This window comes from Sorex araneus, chromosome 3, assembly GCF_027595985.1.
Source record: "Sorex araneus isolate mSorAra2 chromosome 3, mSorAra2.pri, whole genome shotgun sequence".
Taxonomy (NCBI): domain Eukaryota; kingdom Metazoa; phylum Chordata; class Mammalia; order Eulipotyphla; family Soricidae; genus Sorex; species Sorex araneus.
Window position 1 is genome coordinate 236,037,868 of NC_073304.1, and position 18,716 is coordinate 236,056,583.

The 18,716-nt window shown below is 65.6% G+C and overlaps 2 protein-coding genes across 6 annotated transcripts in view; both read left to right on the forward strand.

Moving 5' to 3' along the window:
* RAB37 (RAB37, member RAS oncogene family) overlaps positions 1–3,000 on the forward strand; it is a 40,028-nt gene extending 37,028 nt beyond the window's left edge. For 3 of the 5 annotated variants that reach the window (XM_055133548.1, XM_055133551.1, XM_055133552.1), the window contains 5 exons: positions 1–29; positions 758–823; positions 1,359–1,415; positions 1,499–1,575; positions 1,702–2,999. The exon at positions 1–29 is cut by the window's left edge and continues 24 nt beyond it. In XM_055133548.1, coding sequence (XP_054989523.1) covers positions 1–29; positions 758–823; positions 1,359–1,415; positions 1,499–1,575; positions 1,702–1,813 — 341 coding nt within the window. In that variant the 3' untranslated portion in view covers positions 1,814–2,999. Of the gene's footprint in view, positions 30–757; positions 824–1,358; positions 1,416–1,498; positions 1,576–1,701 lie in introns of all 5 variants that reach the window. The other 2 variants (XM_004615736.2, XM_055133549.1) reach the window with 2 other exon arrangements.
* A 1,396-nt stretch (positions 3,001–4,396) lies between these two features.
* Positions 4,397–18,677, forward strand: NHERF1 (NHERF family PDZ scaffold protein 1). Its single transcript, XM_004615677.2, has 6 exons — positions 4,397–5,052; positions 13,179–13,340; positions 13,947–14,100; positions 16,711–16,751; positions 17,618–17,707; positions 17,928–18,677. The coding sequence occupies exons 1-6, from the start codon at positions 4,627–4,629 to the stop codon at positions 18,114–18,116; spliced, it is 1,062 nt and encodes a 353-aa protein (XP_004615734.1). The 5' UTR covers positions 4,397–4,626; the 3' UTR covers positions 18,117–18,677.
* The last annotated feature ends 39 nt before the right edge of the window (positions 18,678–18,716 follow it).

The following is an 18,716-nucleotide window of genomic DNA, read 5'->3' on the forward strand; positions in this document are numbered from 1 at the left end:
CCAACAGGTCTTCCTTCGACAACATCAGGGTAGGTGGTCCCTTGATTGATTGCTCCTGGCAGGGGGGAGGAGGGAGGGCGCTGGAGCCCTGCTGACGTCTGCAGAACACCTAAGCCGTGACTCAGGAGTAATAAACCAGCGTGCAGGCAGAGCAAGGAGCTGCCGTGTCCACACCACCCGCTCCCGGCTGTGATTCATGCCCGAGTGCATTTCATAACAAAGAGTTCAGAAAGTTCTCGGCCCCGCCCTGCACAATTATGGGGAGAGCCCAGAGAGAGAGAGAGAAGGCTCTAGAATCCAGCCCCACTTGTGAGAAAGGCACCCAGAGCCAGCGGCTCCATCTTGCCATCAGGGTGCAGAGGTGAGGATGAGGACGGCCACGTGCTGGCCCGGCCGGCACTGAGGAGGTCTCCCGCGCTCTGTGACCTCCGGTTGGGAGCAACAAACTGGGGGAACGAGATGTTACTAGACAGCTGGGAACCCCCTGGCCTCACCCACATGCCCAGGGCAGACATCGCCAATCAATCACAGAGCTTTCGATGACCTCACCTTTATGTGGCAGTGGCATGCTCCAGAAACTCCCTACTGGCCATAGACCTGAGATCTCCCTGCGTGGGGGCTCACGGGGCGGGCGGGGGGGGACCAGGGAGTCCAGAACAGAACAGCGATGCAGAGGGGAGCCTGGGATCACCCAATGGAAGAGAAGGCGGCAGGGTGAGGGCAGGAGCATGGCCCGGCTCAGCTGCCTCTCCCACAGGCCTGGCTCACGGAGATTCACGAGTATGCCCAGAGGGATGTGGTGATCATGTTGCTAGGTAACAAGGTGAGTGACGGGGCTCCCTCCCTTGGCACCTTGTCCTGGGCTTACCCTGAGCTCCACCCATCTTGGCCTCTGCTCGACCTGGCCACCCCACAATGCTTGCTGCTTGTCCTTCCGACCAAAGGCTCTTTCCAAGCTCCCGGTCAAGGTCACATCTCCCTGCGGGCTTCAGCCCTGTCATCTGTGCAAATGCCCAGCCCACCCCACCCCCCAGGAAGGTTAATGGATTCCCAGTTGTTTGACCTCGGTTAGGTGGGAGTGATTGGGGCAAGGATACGGAGCTTTGATTCAAAATCGCTCGTCCCAGTGATGGCTCCTCCTCCGAGGCTGGTTCCCCACGCCTTGGCCGAGGAAAGTTAACCCACCTCCTCCCACAGCCGGCTGGGAACCGGGTAGTTTTCACCCCCCAGCAGTAACGCCAAGCCGGGAGTGCCGCCTGCAATCCCTCAGGCCGCCAGCAGAGGGCGGGCGGGGCTGTTCCCGGGGCAGAAGATGGGGAAGGGGCTTCCCTCCCCCGTGACCCTCCTGGGCTTGACAGGCGGATGTGAGCGGTGAGAGAGTGATCCGTTCCGAGGACGGCGAGACCCTGGCCAGGGTGAGTGGCAGCCCGGGCGCGGGGCGGGGGCGGGGGCGGGGCGGGGGCGGGGCAGGCAGCCCCAAAGACGGTCTCTCCGGCAGGAGTACGGCGTCCCCTTCATGGAGACCAGCGCCAAGACAGGCATGAATGTGGAGCTGGCGTTTCTGGCCATCGCCAAGTGAGAAGCTGAGCGGGGCAGGGTGGGACCAGCTGCCAGTGCCCAAGAGCACGGTGCATCCTCAGGAATGGGGGCGGGGGTGCTCGGCCCCTCCAGCTCTGCTCAGCCCTTTGTTTATTCTCGAAGGGAGCTGAAGTACCGAGCCCGCCGGGACGCCCAGGCCTACGAACCCAGCTTCCAGATCCGAGACTATGTAGAAGCCCAGAGAAAGCGACCCAGCTGCTGCTCCTTCGCGTGATCCCCTGACCTGGGCGGGGAGGGAGTTGGGGAGCCCAGGGTCCAGCATCTCCCCCAGCCCTCTGCCCTAATTCCTAGAGCTTCCGTGCGTCCCCAGAAAGGATAAAATATTTATATGAGACATAATTCAATATCAATAATAATAATAATAATAATAATAGTAATAATAATAATAATAAGCATCGGGAAAACCAAAAGTATCCCGTAGGGTACCTGGTGGGCCTTTTGCCTTCTAGGAGCGAGGGTGGTGTTGCAGCTGTTCAGCACCAGGGGGCGCTGGTGCACCGGCCCGGGGCGGGGGTCGGAGGAGGCAGCTGGGGAAAGGCGGGGTTCACTCCAGCCTTGGAGAACCCGCCGGTCGGAGAAGCCCCCTGCAGTGTGGGAGCTGGATCTACCCGGCTCGGGGAAGAGAAGAGGCTGGGAATGTGGAGGTGGGGCCGGGACCCAGCCCTTCCGACGGGGACAGAGTCGCAATCCATCTGCTGACTGGCTCCCGCCGGCCTTCCTGGCCCCCCTGGGGAGGGGTCGACCCTCCTTCCCGCTAGCATCAAAGCACCTTAGGGCTTGGAGACATTCGGCTCCTGTTTCCTGGTGGACCTCAGGTCCCCGGGGAGCCCCTCCTCCCCGAGCCCTGCTCTCCTGTACCTTTCTGCCAGTGTCCCTTGACACTAAGGTCACACGGCCAGTTCTCCTGTCCCTCCCCAGGTATGCAAGCCCGCGGGCTACTTCAGGGAGCTCGCGTGCCTCCCCGGGGCGGGGAGGGAGATAGAGAAACCCCTGTCCCGCAGACCAGAGCAGGCAGGGGCCACCGAGAAGGTTGTGCGCCTTTATCTGCAGGGGAGGGGTGGGCGGGAGTGTGTGACCCGCAAGTCTGCGTGCAGAAGAGAGGCGCGTTTATGTCGGGACAAGGTCACCTGATCCCCAAGCCCTGACCCCAGCTCTGGGAGACAGACAAGAGCCGGCAGGACTGGACGCCCGGTCTCCCTGCTGGATGGGGAGAGGGGGGGAGGGGAGGGGAGGGGAGGAGAAAGATCCTCACGCACCCCTGGGAGGCGCCTGCATTTGCTCTTGGGGCAGAACCCCTGCCCTGGGCCGGCCGCAGCTCCCACCAGCGCCCAGTGGAAGCTCTGGCGGGCGCGACCTGGCCGAGCCTGACCTTGCCAGGTTCTCTGAAGGGGAGGCAGGGGGGTGGGGGGTGGGGGGAGGGGACGTTGCTGGCTGGTCACCGGCGACCCAATCTCTATGGCTGCTCTGGGCCTCTTGCTTTTGTGTTTTGCCGAATTAAATCGCAGTATTTTGGAAAGTATGCCCTGTCCACGGCTTCTTTGAGGGGTGAGCGAGTGGAGAAGGTGGGGGTCGGTTTAGGAGGGAGGGAATTGTCATTGACTGCCCAATTCATCCGTTCCTCAGCAGTCAGTGTCCCCAGCCAGCCACCCCACCCTTCAGACTGTCCCACATGCCGCCTTTGGAGCACCCACCTGTCTTGGACAAGGGGAGCTGAACGGAGGCTGAGCTGAAGCCCTGATGAATTTTTTCTCTAGTGCAAAGGACCAGAGGTTGGGGGCTGGAGCCATAGCACAGCGGGTAGGGCGTTTGCCTTGCACCCGGCTGACCCGGGTTCGATTCCCAGCATCCCATATGGTCCCCTGAGTACCGCCAGGAGTCATTCCTGAGTGCAGAGCCAGGAGAAACCCCTGTGCATGGCCAGGTGTGACCCAAAAAGAAAAAAGGAAAAAAAAAGAAAAGGACCAGAGGCTCTTTTGGACTGAATGCAGCATTGGGGTACCTGTATCTTCTGCCTCCCCCCACCCGCTGGCACCCACTAGTGGCACCCTGACCTCAGAGGGCAGCCTTGGGGAGCCCCCACACTGGCAGCGACATGCAACCCAGGCACCCCATGAGGGAACCCAGACCCTGGGAAACCTCCTTATGGAAACACCTCTGTTGGGTGCAAGGTGGAACGACCCCACCAGGACGTTAACTCTGGGAACCTGCACGGCCCCCATGAGTACCGCAAAGGGTGCCCCCTCCCCGGAAAAAAACTGGGGTCCTGAACTGGAGTGATAGCTAGATAGGCTGAGCTCAGGATCCTGGGACGCCAGAAGATTCAGGCCTGGGAACAACACGGACCCCAAGCACGCGGGGAGCAGCCGCTGAGCACAGAGCCGGGAGTAGCCCTGGAACTGCCGCAGGGTGTGGTCCAAAGAAACAGCCAAGAGTTCTTGACGTCTGGGCCGGTTCGCCTCGTTTTCAGCCGCAGGTGGGAAAAATCTGGAGGGAGTGTGCGGGAAACCAGGAGAAAGACAAGACGGACAGTCCGTCCAGCCCGTCCAGCCCGGGAAGCTCGCCCCGCCCCCCGCCCCGACTCGGGCCACTTGGTAACAAACACTTCCACTTCCTGAGCTCTTTCTTCTCCCGCCGCGGGGCGCCCGGCCCAGCGCGGGGCTCCGCCCCTGAGCGCTCCCATTGGTCCGGGTGGTTCACCCGGCCCGAGCGGCCCCGCACTGCGCCTTCTGATTGGTGGCCGGAGTTCCACACCCTCGCCGCAGCCCCGCCCCCGGAATTAAGGAGTGGGGCGGGTTCTGGGGCGCTCAGACGCCGCGCGGAGACGGGATTGGTCGCGCCGCTCCTCGGGCTTCGCGGCCGCGGTCCCGGGACACCTGTTCGCTCCGCCCGCGCCGCGACGCCGGGCTCCCCGGCCGCGCTCGCCGTCGCCTCCCGAGCGGCAGGGCGACGACCAGAAGGGCCGGCCCGGCCCGTGCCCGGGCCCTCGACGAGCCTCCGCCGCGCGCCGCTGAGCCGCCTTCCGGCACGATGAGCGCGGACGCGGCGGCCGGGGAGCCCCTGCCCCGGCTCTGCTGCCTGGAGAAGGGTCCCAGCGGCTACGGCTTCCACCTGCACGGGGAGAAGGGCAAGCTGGGCCAGTTCATCCGGCTGGTGGAGCCCGGCTCGCCGGCCGAGAAGGCGGGGCTGCTGGCCGGAGACCGGCTGGTGGAGGTGAACGACGAGAACGTGGAGAATGAGACGCACCAGCAGGTGGTGGGCCGCATCCGCAACGCGCCGGGCGCCGTGCGCCTGCTGGTGGTCGACCCCGACGCGGACGCGCACTTCCAGATGCTCGGGGTGCAGGTCAGCGGGGAGCTGCTGCGCGCCCGCGACGCGCCCGACGCGCGCGGGGAGGACGAGGCGCCGCGGGCCGCGCCGGAGCCGCGCGCCGCCGAGAAGAGCGTCCCCGAGCGGGTAAGCGCGGGCCGGGCCGGCCGGGAGGGGGAAGTGGGGGAGCCGGGCGCCCCGGAAGCCCAGCCCCGCGCCCGCAGCGCCCTTGTGAAACCCGATCCCCCGGAGGAAGGCGGCCGCCCCGACACGTCTGCAGCTTTCTGGGGGCGCCCGCCGGGGACCCCGCCACCACGCCCTTCCCACACTCGGCGCTGCCCCGGGCGCCTGGGTCGCGCGTCAACCCCCGCCCCTGGGTCTTCGGGACTTGGGGTGCAAGAGGACAGGCCACCCCCTTTCTCTCGGTGCTGGAGACGTGGCAGGACCCCCGCCCCACCCCCAGCCGGGGCCCCCACTCCTGAAGGATGTGGAGCTGGGTCCCGAGTCTTGGGTCATCGGGCCGACCCGGGTTCGATCCCCCTGCACCCCAGAGGCCCCCCACCCGGCCGCGCCAGCAGTGACCCCAGAGTGCAGAGCCAGGAGTCAGCCCTGAGCACCGCCGGGCGTGGCCCAGACCCCCTCTCCGCACAAGGGCGCGGGGGCGGGGGCGGGGGTCGCCCGCACCCTGCTGGCGCGTGTATCATTAACTCCCACCGCCGGACTTCAACCTCCCCGGGCCCGGGTGGCTCCCGAGAAAGACGGAGGAAGCCCCGCGCCCCGGCCGGCCGCGTGGGGGCGGGGAGGAGGAGGAGGAGGAGGCGTCTCCCCGGCGCAGGTTTATGGTTCTCTGGAATGTGAGGAGTTAGCGCGGGCTGGTTTCAGGAACCCAGGGAGGGGTCGCGGCTGCTCGGCCCCCAAGCAGCGTGCAGGCTGGTTACTGTTGGCTTAGGCATGGTGGCACCCCCCAAGCCCAGTCTGGACGCGCGGTGGGAGCAGAGCTGTGCCCCCCCACCAGAGAGAGGAGTGGGGGTGCTGACCCTGGGGGGAGAAGCCTGGGTCCAGCCCTGGCGGCTGCGTGTGGCCTGTGTCCTTGGTGCCCCCTGGGCAGAGAAAGGGCACAGCCGGAAGGTGGAAGGTGGCACCGGGAGGACCAACTGGTTTGGTGGAAGTGGAGGAAGTGAGGTCACCGGGAGCCCGAGGTGGGTGCCAGGACCGCCAGGGCTGCCCGTCTGCCACTTCCTGCCACTGCCAAGTGGGCGTTGGGGCACCTGCGGGGTGGGGGAGGGGTCGGAGCAGGGCGGTGCAGGGAGCCGACCTCTGGCCCCAGGCGAGCACCGGGGTTGAACTTTGTGCCTAGGGCATTGATTTCTCACTCCCCATTTTCATCTGGACTTTGGTCCTGGCACGAGGCATCCCTCTGCCCCGCCCCCACCCCGAGTTAGACCCTCCAGCCCTTTGGGGTGGGCTTGCCCGGTGCTCCCCACTGCGCCATCTGGAAGGCAGCCTCTGGGGGTCCCGCCTGCCTGGGGGGAGCACAGAATTGTGGTCCACGCCCCCCTTCCGGGTGGTGACATCTGGAAGGGAAAGGGTCACAACCCCAGACCTTGGGGTCTAGTTCCAGAAGCTCGGCCTAGGCGATCTGACCCTTGGCCCCCCGCCCTCCGCCCAACAGGGGCGTTGGGACCCCTGAGAAATGCTGAAACCCCCCCTCTTTCCCGGGCTTTCTCCCGCTTATGCAGCCTACCAGCCCTGCTCTGTCCCCTGGAGTGGACGCCTATGAACTGACAGGGTGGGCGTGCAGGGGCTCCCCGAGCCCACGAGTGGTGCCCGAGCATCTTAAGCTCTTTCCCAGCCAGCCGCTCGGCAGTCGGGCCAGTGCCCCGCTGCGCCGTGTGTCCATCCGAGAGTCCGAGAGTCCGGCCTGGGCCGGGGCGGGGCGGGGGCGGGGCGGGGGCAGCCGGCCCCTGAGGGAGGCATGGCCTGGGTGAGGGGTGCCGGGGCTCCTGGTCCTCGGAGGAGATGGAGGTGCCCCCCCAAGCCCCGACAGCACTGCCTGCCCCCTCACCAGCACCGGGGCGAGGCCTGGAGCTGAAGCTTGGCGTGGGCACGTGGGCAGGCCCAAGGGCCCAGCGGACCCAGCCGGGCTGCCCCGCCAAGTTCCTTCATCTCGCTAAGCCGCCACTTCCTCTTGTGTAAGCGGGGCCGTGGCCTCTGCCGGGATCCCACGGGGACGGCAGGCTTCGAGCCCAGTGCTCTCAGCCTCTGGTTTGGGGGACACACTAACCCACGGTGGTCCCACACCCACCGGGGGGCTGCCGGGTGAGTGCAGTCGTGGGTCCATCGGCGGTCATTTGTCAGGGACTCAGCCTGGCCCCGTGACCCCACGAGGCTTGCCGAGATCCCAGGGACCCCCTTCCCCAGACACTGCCCCTCCCCCCGCCACCCCAAACCCTCAGCCCCTCTCGCCCAGCCACCCACTGCCGGAATCATCCGTTCTCGCCCCGCTGCAGGCCGCCTCTCCGGGCAAATCTGGGCTCCCCGGGGTGCTTTTCACCCCAGCCGTGTTCGGCACGGGGCAGTGAGGTCCGAAGGAATGAATGAATGCAGGAGTGAAGGAGCTTCAGTCTTAGGCACCTGCCTGCGGGGTTCCTGGAGCTGACGGGGACTGGGGAGGAGCCGCCCCCGTCGGGCAGCAGCTTCATTTGAGAACTGGGTCCAGAGCATCCTGCACCTCCGAGGACTGTGCGGTAGGGGTGGGAGGTGGCACTGCGCGTGTTTTCTCCGCTTTAGCCATGAGTTGGGGTCCCGGGGTCCGCTCCCACTGAGTCCACTCCTACTGACCAGTGGTTCTGTGGATGATGCCCTGGGAAGCAGAAAGGGTCCCAGGCCCTCCCCTCCCGGGGAGCACTGAGGAGTTGGGGAGAAGTGGTCGGGGGTGGGGGCGCTCGTTGGTATGGTCAGTAGATCTCTGAGGATCCAGAGTTCTCAGCCCACAGTGCTCGCCCGCGGGAGGCACGTTCCCCTGGGGTCAGCCGTTAGGCCCCGGGGCAGGTCATCTGCGGGGAGGAGGCCCAGCCCATGAGCCCTGAGGGCGTGGGGCGTGTCGGCCTTTCACCCCTCCCCGCTGGGCTGTGCTTCAGGGCTGGGGTCCCCCAGCCCTCACGGCTGCCGGGGTGCAGGGTGCCCCCCACGCCCTGCCCAGCAGGAACTGGCTCCTCCGCTGTCCCTTCTCACATGGTGGCCGGCCTGTGTCCCCACATCCCACTGCCCTGCCTGACCCTGGGGCCCCCAGCACTCCCCAGAGACTGGCCTTGACTTCCGTCTTAGGGGGAGGGTGACTCACCTTGCCCCCCCACCCCCCTGCCCCCGCTGTTTGGGGGTGGCCGAGCCCCAGAAACACATGAGGTGCAGGCCCCAGCGTCCAGGGTTGGGGCCAGCAGCCTGGCATCCAGGAGGTGAAGCCACCGCCCCGCCACCGCCCCCCCCCCCCCCGCTGAGTTTAAGGTCAGGGCCACCAGATTCAAATTCAGGCTGGACACGGCCACTGCGGCCACTGGCCACCTGTGGCCTTTAGCACGGAAACTTAGCAGCGTCAGCCCGGACCACAAGACTTGAAAATTTCCACTAATAATCTCGGGGGGCCCATCCAGTCACGTGGGGGCCGTGGTGTCAGGGATGGACGCAGGGTCACGTGCAAGCCAAGTGCCTTCATCCTTCTCCTATCGCTCCAGCACCCTCCCCCCCCTTTTTTTTTTCCGGTCACACCTGGCTCTGCACTCAGGAATCACCCCTGGCGGTGCACAGGGGACCCTATGGGATGCTGGGAATCTAACCCGGGTCAGCCGCGTGCAAGGCAAATGCCCTACCCACTGTGCTATTGCTCCAGCCCCACCAGCCCCCCCTTTTTTTTAATTAAATTTAATTCATTCATTTTACTTCTTTTGTGTGTTTGCCTTTTGGCCCGGACCCGGAGCCGCTGCTGGCTTACGAGGCCCGTGCGCTGTCTGGGGGTCTCTCTCTCCGGCCTCTCCACTCATTATGGGCCACACCTGGTGACTCTCAGCGGTGGCGTCTCCCGGCCCTGCTCTCAGGGGTTACTCCTGGCAGTGCTGGGCGGGGGGATTGAACCCGAGTTGGCCGTGTGCAGACCCGGCCCCCTCCTGCTGGACTCTGTCTCCTGCCCACTAATAAATTTTAATTGCGGAGAGGACACACCCAGGAGTGCTTGAGAGGGGTGTCACGGGGCAGGGGTCAGGCCCGGCCCCTTACTCATGCCAGCCACGTGGTCTCTCCCCCAGAGATTTGTTCTGTTTTGGTTTTATTTGGGGGCCACACCCGGAGATGCTCAGGACTTACTCCTGGCTGTGCTCAGGGGACCAGATGGGATGTCGGGCATGGGGATGGAACCCCAGCCGGCTGCTGGCAGGAGCCCTCCCCGCTGTGCTGTGGCTCCAGCTCCTGAATTTTAAAACTGTGTCATGTGGGGCCGGAGCGATAGCACAGTGGGTAGGGCGTTTGCCTTGCATGCGGCCGACCCGGGTTCGATACCCAGCATCCCATAGGGTCGCCCAAGCACCGCCAGGAGTAACCCCTGTGCATCGCCGGGTGTGACCAAAAAAGCAAAAAAAAAAAAAAAAAACTGTCATGTGTTGAAATGTTACCTTTTTTTTTTCCTTTTTGGGGTCACTCCTGGCTCTGCACTCAGGAATTACTCCTGGCGGTGCTCAGGGGACCCTGTGGGATACTGGGAATCGAACCTGGTCGGCTGCGTGCAAGGCAAACGCCCTACCCGCTGTGCTATCGCCCCAGCCCCAGAGATGTTACCATTTTTTATCTAATAGGTCAAATAAGGTATTGGGGGTGTTTGGGGGGCTCTGCTGGAATCCTGTGTCTCATGTGTACGAGGCCCTGGGCGTGACCCCCAGCATCGCCCAAAACAAAGAGAAGATGCATTTTCCCCCGTTTTCCTGATTAATGTGCTACCAGGGAATTCTCAGTGGGGTGTGTTTCTGGTTTTGTTGCTCTGGATCTGAGTTCAAATCCTGCCTTACTCGGCAGTGCCTAAGGCCGCTGTGCTCTGGGGTCCCCTGGCGGTGCTCGGGGGACCCTTTGGGGTGCCAGGGATCGAACCCGGGTCAGCCACGTGCGGGCAGACGCCCTCCCTGCCGGACTGTTGCTCCATCCCCTTGTTTCCTGTGTTGGGGGTTGGTTTGTTTTAGTTTAGCTTTTGGCTCCAGGCATGAGCCTGGTGCCTCCGACGTGGGCGCACGGGCTGTGCCCTGAGCCCCGTGCCCCCCCTCTGCGTTGGTTTAAGCAGAAAGTCCAGGGGCCCGAGTGACATACAGCAGTTCAGGCACGTGCCTTGCACCTGTCCGACCAGGGTTCGACCCCCGACACCGCATACGGTCCCCTCAGGAAGGGAAGAAGGCGCACTTGTTGGCCCCGGCTTCTCCTGCTCCTGGAAAACCCTCCCAGATGCTGGGGGGGGGGGGGGCAGCGGAGTGCAGGCCCCTTGACAGCTGGGCGGAGGGGAGGGCGCACCTGCGGGCGGCCAGCTGGCCCGGCTCCAGCAGCCCACGTACCAGGCCGGGCCAGCCCCGGGCTGACCTGCGCCAGACGGTCAGGCGGGTCCCTCCCTGGCCAGCACCGGGAGGAGAGACAGCCAGGAGCTAAGCCTGGCTCGGCCTCTGCGGGTCAGGGGGGTGGGATGGGGGTGGGGAGGGGAGAAGCAGCCCCCCAGTTGCGCGTGCACAGACACACACACAGACACACACACACACACACACACACACACACGGGGTGGGATGGGGGTGGGGAGGGGAGAAGCAGTCCCCCACTTGCGCGTGCACAGACACACACACACACACACACGGAGCACTGCGTGCCTGAGGAGCGCCTTCCTAGGGAGGAATGGAAATGCGGGCCTGGGGGTGGGGGACGCCGGGAGTGGGCCCCGTCCAGGCCAGTGGACTCCAGGCCAGTGGACTCCGCGCGCGGCCGGGGCGGGGAACTGAAGCAAACAGCTGGGCCGCGAGGGCACATCCCCCGAGGGCAGTGGCCGCGCCCTTTGTCCCTCACCTTGGGCGAGGCAAGAACACCTTCAGCCTGGAGCTCTGGCCGCGGGCCAGGCTGGCCCGTCCCCTCCCGCCACCCAGGACACTGCTTTGCTGGCGCTGGCCGGCCGGGCAGAATGTGCTGCGGGGACTCGGGGACCCGCCGATTCGCACCGAGCAGGCCCTGCCGGTGTCCGGGCGGCGGGGGAGGGGGGAGGGGCGCCGGGAGGGGCGCCGGCCCGCCGCCAGGCTGTTTCTATTGGACCCATCTCCATGGCACCGGCCGGGGCGGGGCCCCCAATGGGGCGTGGGCCCCCAGCCGCTCCCCGGAGACGGCCCGGGATTAGGTATCGACTTTCCCCCGCGCTCCAGGTGGCTGTTGGTGGCGCCTATTGAATTCCGGGCGCTCCCCCTGCGGGGGTGGAGGTGACCGCTCGGCCACGCCACGGGAGGACGATGGCGGGGGAGGGGGCTTGCCCAGCCGGGCCTGCGGACACACCCCGGACTCTCCGCCCTGAGCAGACTCTGGGGGTTCCCTGATCCGAACAGACACGGAGGCCCCGTCCCCCATCCCGTGGGGAGGCCCAGCTCCCCTGGGTACCGCCCCCCTCCCCCCTCCCCCCCCCTGCCAGCCGGGATGGACCTCCTGGAGGTGCAGGGGTGGGGGACCCCCTTCCCCAGGGAAGGCCCAAAGGGGCTCTGGGGCCGGACTGTGCCTCCCGTCCAGCCTGGGGTGCTGAGGTTCCCCCCCCATGGCTGGAAGTGGGGCCACAGCCCTGGCCATAGTCGTGGGGGGGAAGCACGCCTCTCCCCCACCGACCAGCTGCCCCACCCTCTGAGGCTTCCAGCAGAGACCCCAGCACTGAGACCCCTCGGCGCCTGGTGCTGGCAGGACCTGGGGCCTCCTCGGGCCCCCTGTGGCAAAATGCTGCTGACCAGCAGATATGTGGGGGGTTGGAGGGGGGCTGCCTGCCTTCCCCCCACTTTCTCTGGATGACAGGGAGTTGGCAGCCCAGGCGGGACTGGTCAGACCTGTTCCGCATCCCCAGGGCCTGGGGAGGGTACTGGCGGGAGCTGGGGGGTGGCAGGAGGGGAATAAGCCTCACTCGGGAGAAGACCCCCCCCCAGGGCTGTGGAGGTGCTGGTGGGGCCCCCAGGGAGCAGACCGTGTCAGGAAGGAGGACGTGGGAAACATGGGCCTTACCGCCCCATGGGGGTCCCGGCATCCCCCCCCCTCCGTCCCCAACGTGCTGACCAGCAGGCAGAGCCCCCACGTTGGAAGGGTGGGGCCCAGTCTCCCGGGGAGGCACTTTGTGCCCCGCCCCTGCCCGTTCCCAGCAGGGGGTAGGGGTTGCAGGGCAACTGGGCCTCCCTCCACCCTCCTCAGAATCTCTTCTCTGCTAATGCCCCTTTCATCTCCCTCCCAATGGGAAGTGTCCCCAGCAGGCTTTGGGGAGTAAGGTGTCACTGTCACCCCGGAGAAGGAAATTCCTTTCCCCGCCCCACCCACTGGGACCTGGGCTCCAGTTCCTGGCCCCCCGGGGCCCTGTTCAGGTCTGGGAAAAAACTGAAGGGGGGGTGGCCAGAGTGAGCCCTGGGCCCCCACCCACATTCCATCCCGCTACGCAGTGCTCCTGTGCTGAAGGCTGGAGCCCAGCGGGCCAGATGCGGGAGCTGAACCCTCAGCTCTGGGCCGGGTCCCCGTGGTGCCCTTCTGCCCAGGGACTCTCCCTCTTTGGGTTTTGGGGCATAGCAGGCAGGCGCTCTGGGCCCGTCGCAGCCTCGTTTCTCCCAGGGGTGCCCTGTGTGGAGCCGGGAGCCCGGGGGTGAAGGGGGGCCCCGCCCTCCCACTGCCCGCCTTTCCCACACCTCCTGCTTCTCTGGCTGCAGGAAAGGGGCTGCCAGTGGGCTGGGGCTCGGGTGCTCGCCTGGCTGGCAGGGGGCATCAGGGTTCCACCAAGGGCCGGCGAGAGACAGGGCAAGGTGATCCCCCGAGCGCTGCCGGGTGTGACCCCCGAAAGGAAACTGTCGGTGATGAACCAAGTGGCAGAGAGGGCGGGGGGTGCCCCTGGTTCCCGACCCCCTTCTCATTTGCCCGCGGGCAGGGCAGGGAGGAGGTGCCGGGTCCCATCCGGGCTGCCCCTCGGTGATCCCCGGCTCGGGTGTGTGGGTGCAATGAGACTCGGGCGCGGGGGGTGACCTGCGCTCTTGCTCCCCCAGCCCGCGCTGCGGCCCCGGCTCTGCGTCATGAAGAAGGGCCCCAACGGCTACGGCTTCAACCTGCACAGCGACAAGTCCAAGCCGGGCCAGTTCATCCGCGCGGTGGACGCCAGCTCGCCCGCCGAGGCTGCGGGGCTGCGGGCCCAGGACCGCATTGTGGAGGTGAGGGCTTGGCCCGGCCACCCTGACCCTCTGCCGCTCACCTCCCCGCAGGCACGGGACAGAGGGGACAGACAGATGGCGGGTGGACGCGGCAGGGGCTGGGGGGGAAGGAGGGGCCCAGAGACGGAGACCGGGGCAGAGAAGGAGCCGTGAGGAGTGTGGGGGGCAGAGGGACCAGCTTCGTCCCTGCACCCACCACGTGACCAGCTCAGCGCCCCCGAGTGCCAGGAAGTGACACTGACTGTCCCAGAGCGCTGTAGCCGGGCACCCCCACCCTGGGGCCTCAGCGGGGCTCCCCGGGTGAGCCCCGGGCCTGGGATCCCTGTCTCGGAGCTTCACGCTGGCCCAGAATTCTGGGGTCCACCGATGCCCCTCCCTGTTTGGCCCGCCCGGCCTTCTAGAGCCTTCCAGAGCCTTCCCTTCCCTTCCCGTGGGCGCAGCTGTGTTTGTTTAGTCTCCAGGGATGTTTTCTTTGGCTTGTCCTGCGGTCCAGCGTCCCCCATCTGGCCGTCGGGGACACTTGACCCCAGTGCCGGACCCTGCAGACGGGGAGTGGGTGGAGGATGAGCACCCCCACACACACGCCCACCGCCCTGCCCCCCACAGGTGAACGGGGTCTGCATGGAGGGCAAACAGCACGGGGACGTGGTGGCGGCCATCAAGGCCGGCGGGGACCAGACGAAGCTGCTGGTGGTGGACCAGGAGACCGATGAGTTCTTCAAGAAGTGCAGAGTGACCCCCTCTCAGGAGCACCTGGACGGTGAGCCGGGGGGGTGTGGGGAGAGGCCTCTCCTTCCCAGAGAGAGACGCAAGGCTGGGGGGCAGCCGGGCAGGGGAGGATCAGGGCTGGGGGTCTGGGTGTCAGCAGGGGCTTCGATTCCCAGGACCCCAGCTGCAAGTCCTGCTGCCTCCTCCAAAACTCCTCCCAAAGCACGACTCCCAGGAAGGGGTTAACTCTCCCAGGAAGGGGTTAACTCGGGGTGCCTGGCTCTGGGACAGCCCTGCCCGCCCCCAGGTTGTCCTGGAAACCCAGACCCAGCGGTCTCTCCTTGCAGGGCTTCCCTGTGGGCTGGGCTGGACTTTCTCCCCAGAGATGGCTCGGCTAGTGGGGGCGGGGCGGTCTCTGGACTTTGCAGCCAGCGGGTCTGGCCTCTTGTTTTTGTAGGTGAGGGCGCGGGGTAGGGGCTGGCAGACTTGGACCCCAAGGTGGGAGAGATCCTGGCGCCCTGGAGGCAGGGAAGGGGCCTTTGGGGGTCTCCAGCCCACTCTGGCCACAGGCCTTACCCTTGGCACCCCAAGTTCATGGGGGAGACCTCACTCCTCCAGCACCCTCCCGTTGCACCCCAGGACCGCAGCCTCTGGCCTGCCCGCTGCCCGCTGCCCGCTTCTCCGGGATTGAGGCCTCCTGAGGGGTGCCCCTGTCCCCCCCGGAGAGCCCACCCCTCCCGTGACCACCGGCCACCCTATGAGATGGCCGGGAGCCAATGGGGCCAGCGGGACGGGCGTCCCTGGATCCCCGGGTCCACCCCAGGGAAGGGCCCCTCGGAGGTGACCCTCGGTGAGAAGCGACGTGTCCGGGCTGTTCCCAAAGGCAGGAGAGCACCCGCCACACCACACACCCTAGCGCCGGTGCCCTCCGCCCCCGGCCGCCCCCAGGTTTTCTGCTGACAGCGAGGACACGCCCAGGAGTCTGCCCTGTGCCCTCTGGCCTGCCCATGCCCCCTGGCACAGAGGCCCCGCCAGCTGTGCCCTCCTCGACCCACCCCAGAGGGCTCGGGAAGCATGCCGCCCCAGCCGCCTCCGCCAGCCTGTCATTTCTGGGGTGTTTCTTTGTGGGGGGGTCGATACACATCGGTGAGTGTATCCACTCACAGGGGGACCCCACATGTCCCCCGATTGAACCCAGGGCTCCCACATGCAAAGCATACACCGCAGCCCACACCACACCACACCCCACACCGCAGCCCACACCGCAGCCCACACCGCAGCCCGGGCCAGGATGCAAATTTCTGTTTTGTTTTTGTTTTGGCGTCACACGCAGCAGGAATCACCCCTGGCGGTGCTGGCTTGGGCCAGAGGGGATCCTGGGATGGAGCCCGGGTCTGCCACACGCCAAGCAAACCCCCTCCCCTCTCTCCTCCCTCCAGCCCAGAGGAGACAGTTCCTAATGCAAATCCCGAATAAGCTCCTAGGACCATCCTAGGCAGCCAGCCGGAGATTTCAGTTCCACCTGGAGCTGGGAACTTTCCCGAGAGCTGGGCCTGCCTCAGAGACCAGGAGCCTAAGAAGGGGCCGAGGGCTTCCCTTCTGCAAAAGCATCAGCGTGGGGCGGGGGCCACAGCACAGCGGGGAGGGTGTTTGCTTTGCACGTAGCCAACCAGGGTTCAATTCCCTGCACCGCTTAGGGTCCCCCAAGCCTGCTAGAAGTGATCCCTAAGCATAGAACCAGGAGTAAGCCCTGAGCACTGCTGGGTGTGACCCAAAAAACAATGAAAGTTTAAAGTATCACTGTCACGCTGTGGCTACAGCTACCACGCATGAAGTTTGGGACTGTCTTATTACATACAAACTGTGTGTGTGTGTGTGTGTGCGCGCGCGCGCACACGCGCGTGCACTTGCTTCAGGCTTTGCTTGCTTGCAGGAATTCTGGATTTGGTCCCCAGCACTGCTGGGAGTGACCACTGAGCACCCTGGGTGTGGCCCAAATGCCCTCCAGCCCCAACTGTTGCAACTTCTTTGGGGGTCCAGCGTAGGGGTCACTGACAGGAGTTGCCCGCAGTTGACTTGGGTCCCATCCCCAGCATCCCATAGGGTCCCCGAGCACTGCCAAGGAGTAGTTCCTGAATGCAGAGCCACGAGTAACCCCTGAGCATTGCCGGGTATGATCCAAAAAGCCATAAAAAAAAGGAACTGAAAATCTTTCGAGTTGTTTGTTGTGTTGGACCACACCTAGCGGTGCTCAGGGATTGCTCCTGACTGGGCTCGGGGGACCCTATGGGATGCCGGGGATCGAACCCAGGTCAGCTGCGTGCAAGGCAAACACCCTCCCCACTGGACTATCACTCCAGCCTTAACACTTAAAACTTTTAAAGTAGGGGCCGGAGCGATAGGACAGCGGGCTGGACATCTGTCTGCCTTGCATGCGGCCAACCAGGGTTCAGTCTTCAGCATTATGGTCCCCTGAGCACTCAGGAGTGATTCCTGAGAGCAGAGCCAGGAGTAATCCCTGAGCATCACGGGTGTGACCCAAAAAGCAAACAAAAGACGTTTAAAATAACTGGCAGTGGGACGAGGATGTGATTGTCCTCGGAACCTGCCTCCTTGCCAAGTGCCCGCCCCTACTCACCCCTGTTTTTTTGCCCTTGGCCAGGTGCCCTGCCTGAGCCCTGCACGAACGGGGAGATCCAGAAGGTAAAGTGGGGCTCCGCGGGGCTGGGGGCGGGGTGGGGGCGGGCGGGGCGACGTCTGGCTCCCCTCCAACGTCCTTCCCACGCCACTGAGCCGCGCTGCCTAGAAGTGCCAGCAGCCCCCTGGGCCCCCCTGCGCCCGCCGTCCTGGGTGACAGCCCCCCCTCGGGCTCCCCACGGGACAGAAGCGGCCATTCTTACCCCCAGGAACAGAGCCGCAGTGTCTGGGCCTGCCCCTCGCAGTCTGGGCTGGAAGAACAAAGCGGAGGGAGAGGGGAGGCCTGGGGAGAGGTGCCAGGGCTGGTGCCAGGGCTGGTGCCAGCGAGGCCGGAGCTGGGGCAGGGCCGCGCGCCAAGCCAGGTCCCCCCACACACACACACACACACGCCCCACCGAATGCAGAGTGGCGGGTTTGCGGGGAGACCCCTCTGCAGGAGTCCCTGCGGTGGACAAGGGGACCTGGGGGCTCCCGACACCCACCTGCTGCTTTACTCCTTCAAGGCCCTTCTTGGCCCTCTGGGGTGTGGATTTCAAGATTCTTTGGGGTGTGGGTATAAGTTTCAAAGGTGGGCTGTGGTTTCGGGGGGCTTCATACTTGAGACAGCAGCCCCCTCACCCCCAGTCCCCACAACCCTGGAAGCCCCCTCCTCAGATACTAGCTCAGGGGCTCCCATGGGGGGGCAGATTGGGGAGGGGGGTGGCCGAGGGGACCCCGACCCCTGGGGGGGGCAGGCCCCAGGCTGCCCTTGATCCCGGCTGGAATGTGCCAGGGGTCCCCCACCTCCCCTCCCTGGGAACTCCCTTCCCTCCCTGGCTCCAGTGCCCACCCCTCCCCCATGGCCCACACCCTCCTCCCCCTCTCCCTGCCAGGAGAACATTCCGGTAGCCGTGGCAGAGCCAGCCTCTGAGAGCCCCGAGCCAGCCTTGGCCAGGTCCATCCCCAGTGAAACCAGCAAGGAGGTAAGCCGGGCAGCCCCGTGGCACAGAGCCTGGCCGTGCCCAGGCCAGCTCGCTCCTGGCACAGCCGCCCGCCCCAGGGGGGTCACATGCTGAGCCACGTTCGCTTCTTGTGACCGAGCTTCCCTGGGCACTGCCCGGAGGGAACCACCTCCCCCACCTGTGCCCCCCCCCTCCGTGCTGCTGGGGGCACCGGCGCTGACCTGCCCCTCCCCCCTCACAGCTGAATTCCCAGGACAGCCCCAAGAAGCAGGACTCCAAGGCCACCTCGTCTACCTCCTCCTTGGACCCCATGCTGGACTTTAGCATCTCGCTGGCCGTGGCCAAGGAGCGGGCACATCAGAAGCGCGGCTGCAAGCGGGCCCCGCAGATGGACTGGAGCAAGAAAAACGAACTCTTCAGCAACCTCTGAGCGCCCCGCCCACCGCCCTCCCCCCACGGCCCCTCCAATCACACACCAATCAGCACCAGCATCTCCTCTCTTGGCCAATCTGATTTTCTTTCCCCTTCTCGGGAATCTCTTCTCCCTCCTCCCCCGCCCACCCCGCCCACCCCGTCCACCCCGACCTCCGAGAAACTGTGTCCGTGTCTGTCCGTCCTGCCTGTGCAGGCGCTGTCCTCTCCCTACCTCCCCATCACTGGCACCCCTGGCCGCCCTGCCAGGAACAGTTGACACCTGCACCAGGGATCACGGGACCCCCTGGACAGGTCACCCGCCCTCCTGACCCCCCCCCCCCCCCGGGGACGAGGGTCTGGGCGGATCAAGGATGCCAGTGACTGGCCACGCCTCGGAGTGGACCTGACTGTGCTTCCGTGATGATTTTTGGGAGCGCAGTTTGGATCTTTTTCCTGATTCACATGTGATTCCCTCGGCGGCCTCCGCCCGTGCAGCTCTCTCCACAGGGCCCCGCCCCTCCCCGACACACGCAGCGGGGCACCCGCTGTAAAGAAACTGTCCAGAACTGCTGGTTTCCTGAAGTCGCCTGCGTGTCTTCCTTTAGGAACCGCCCTC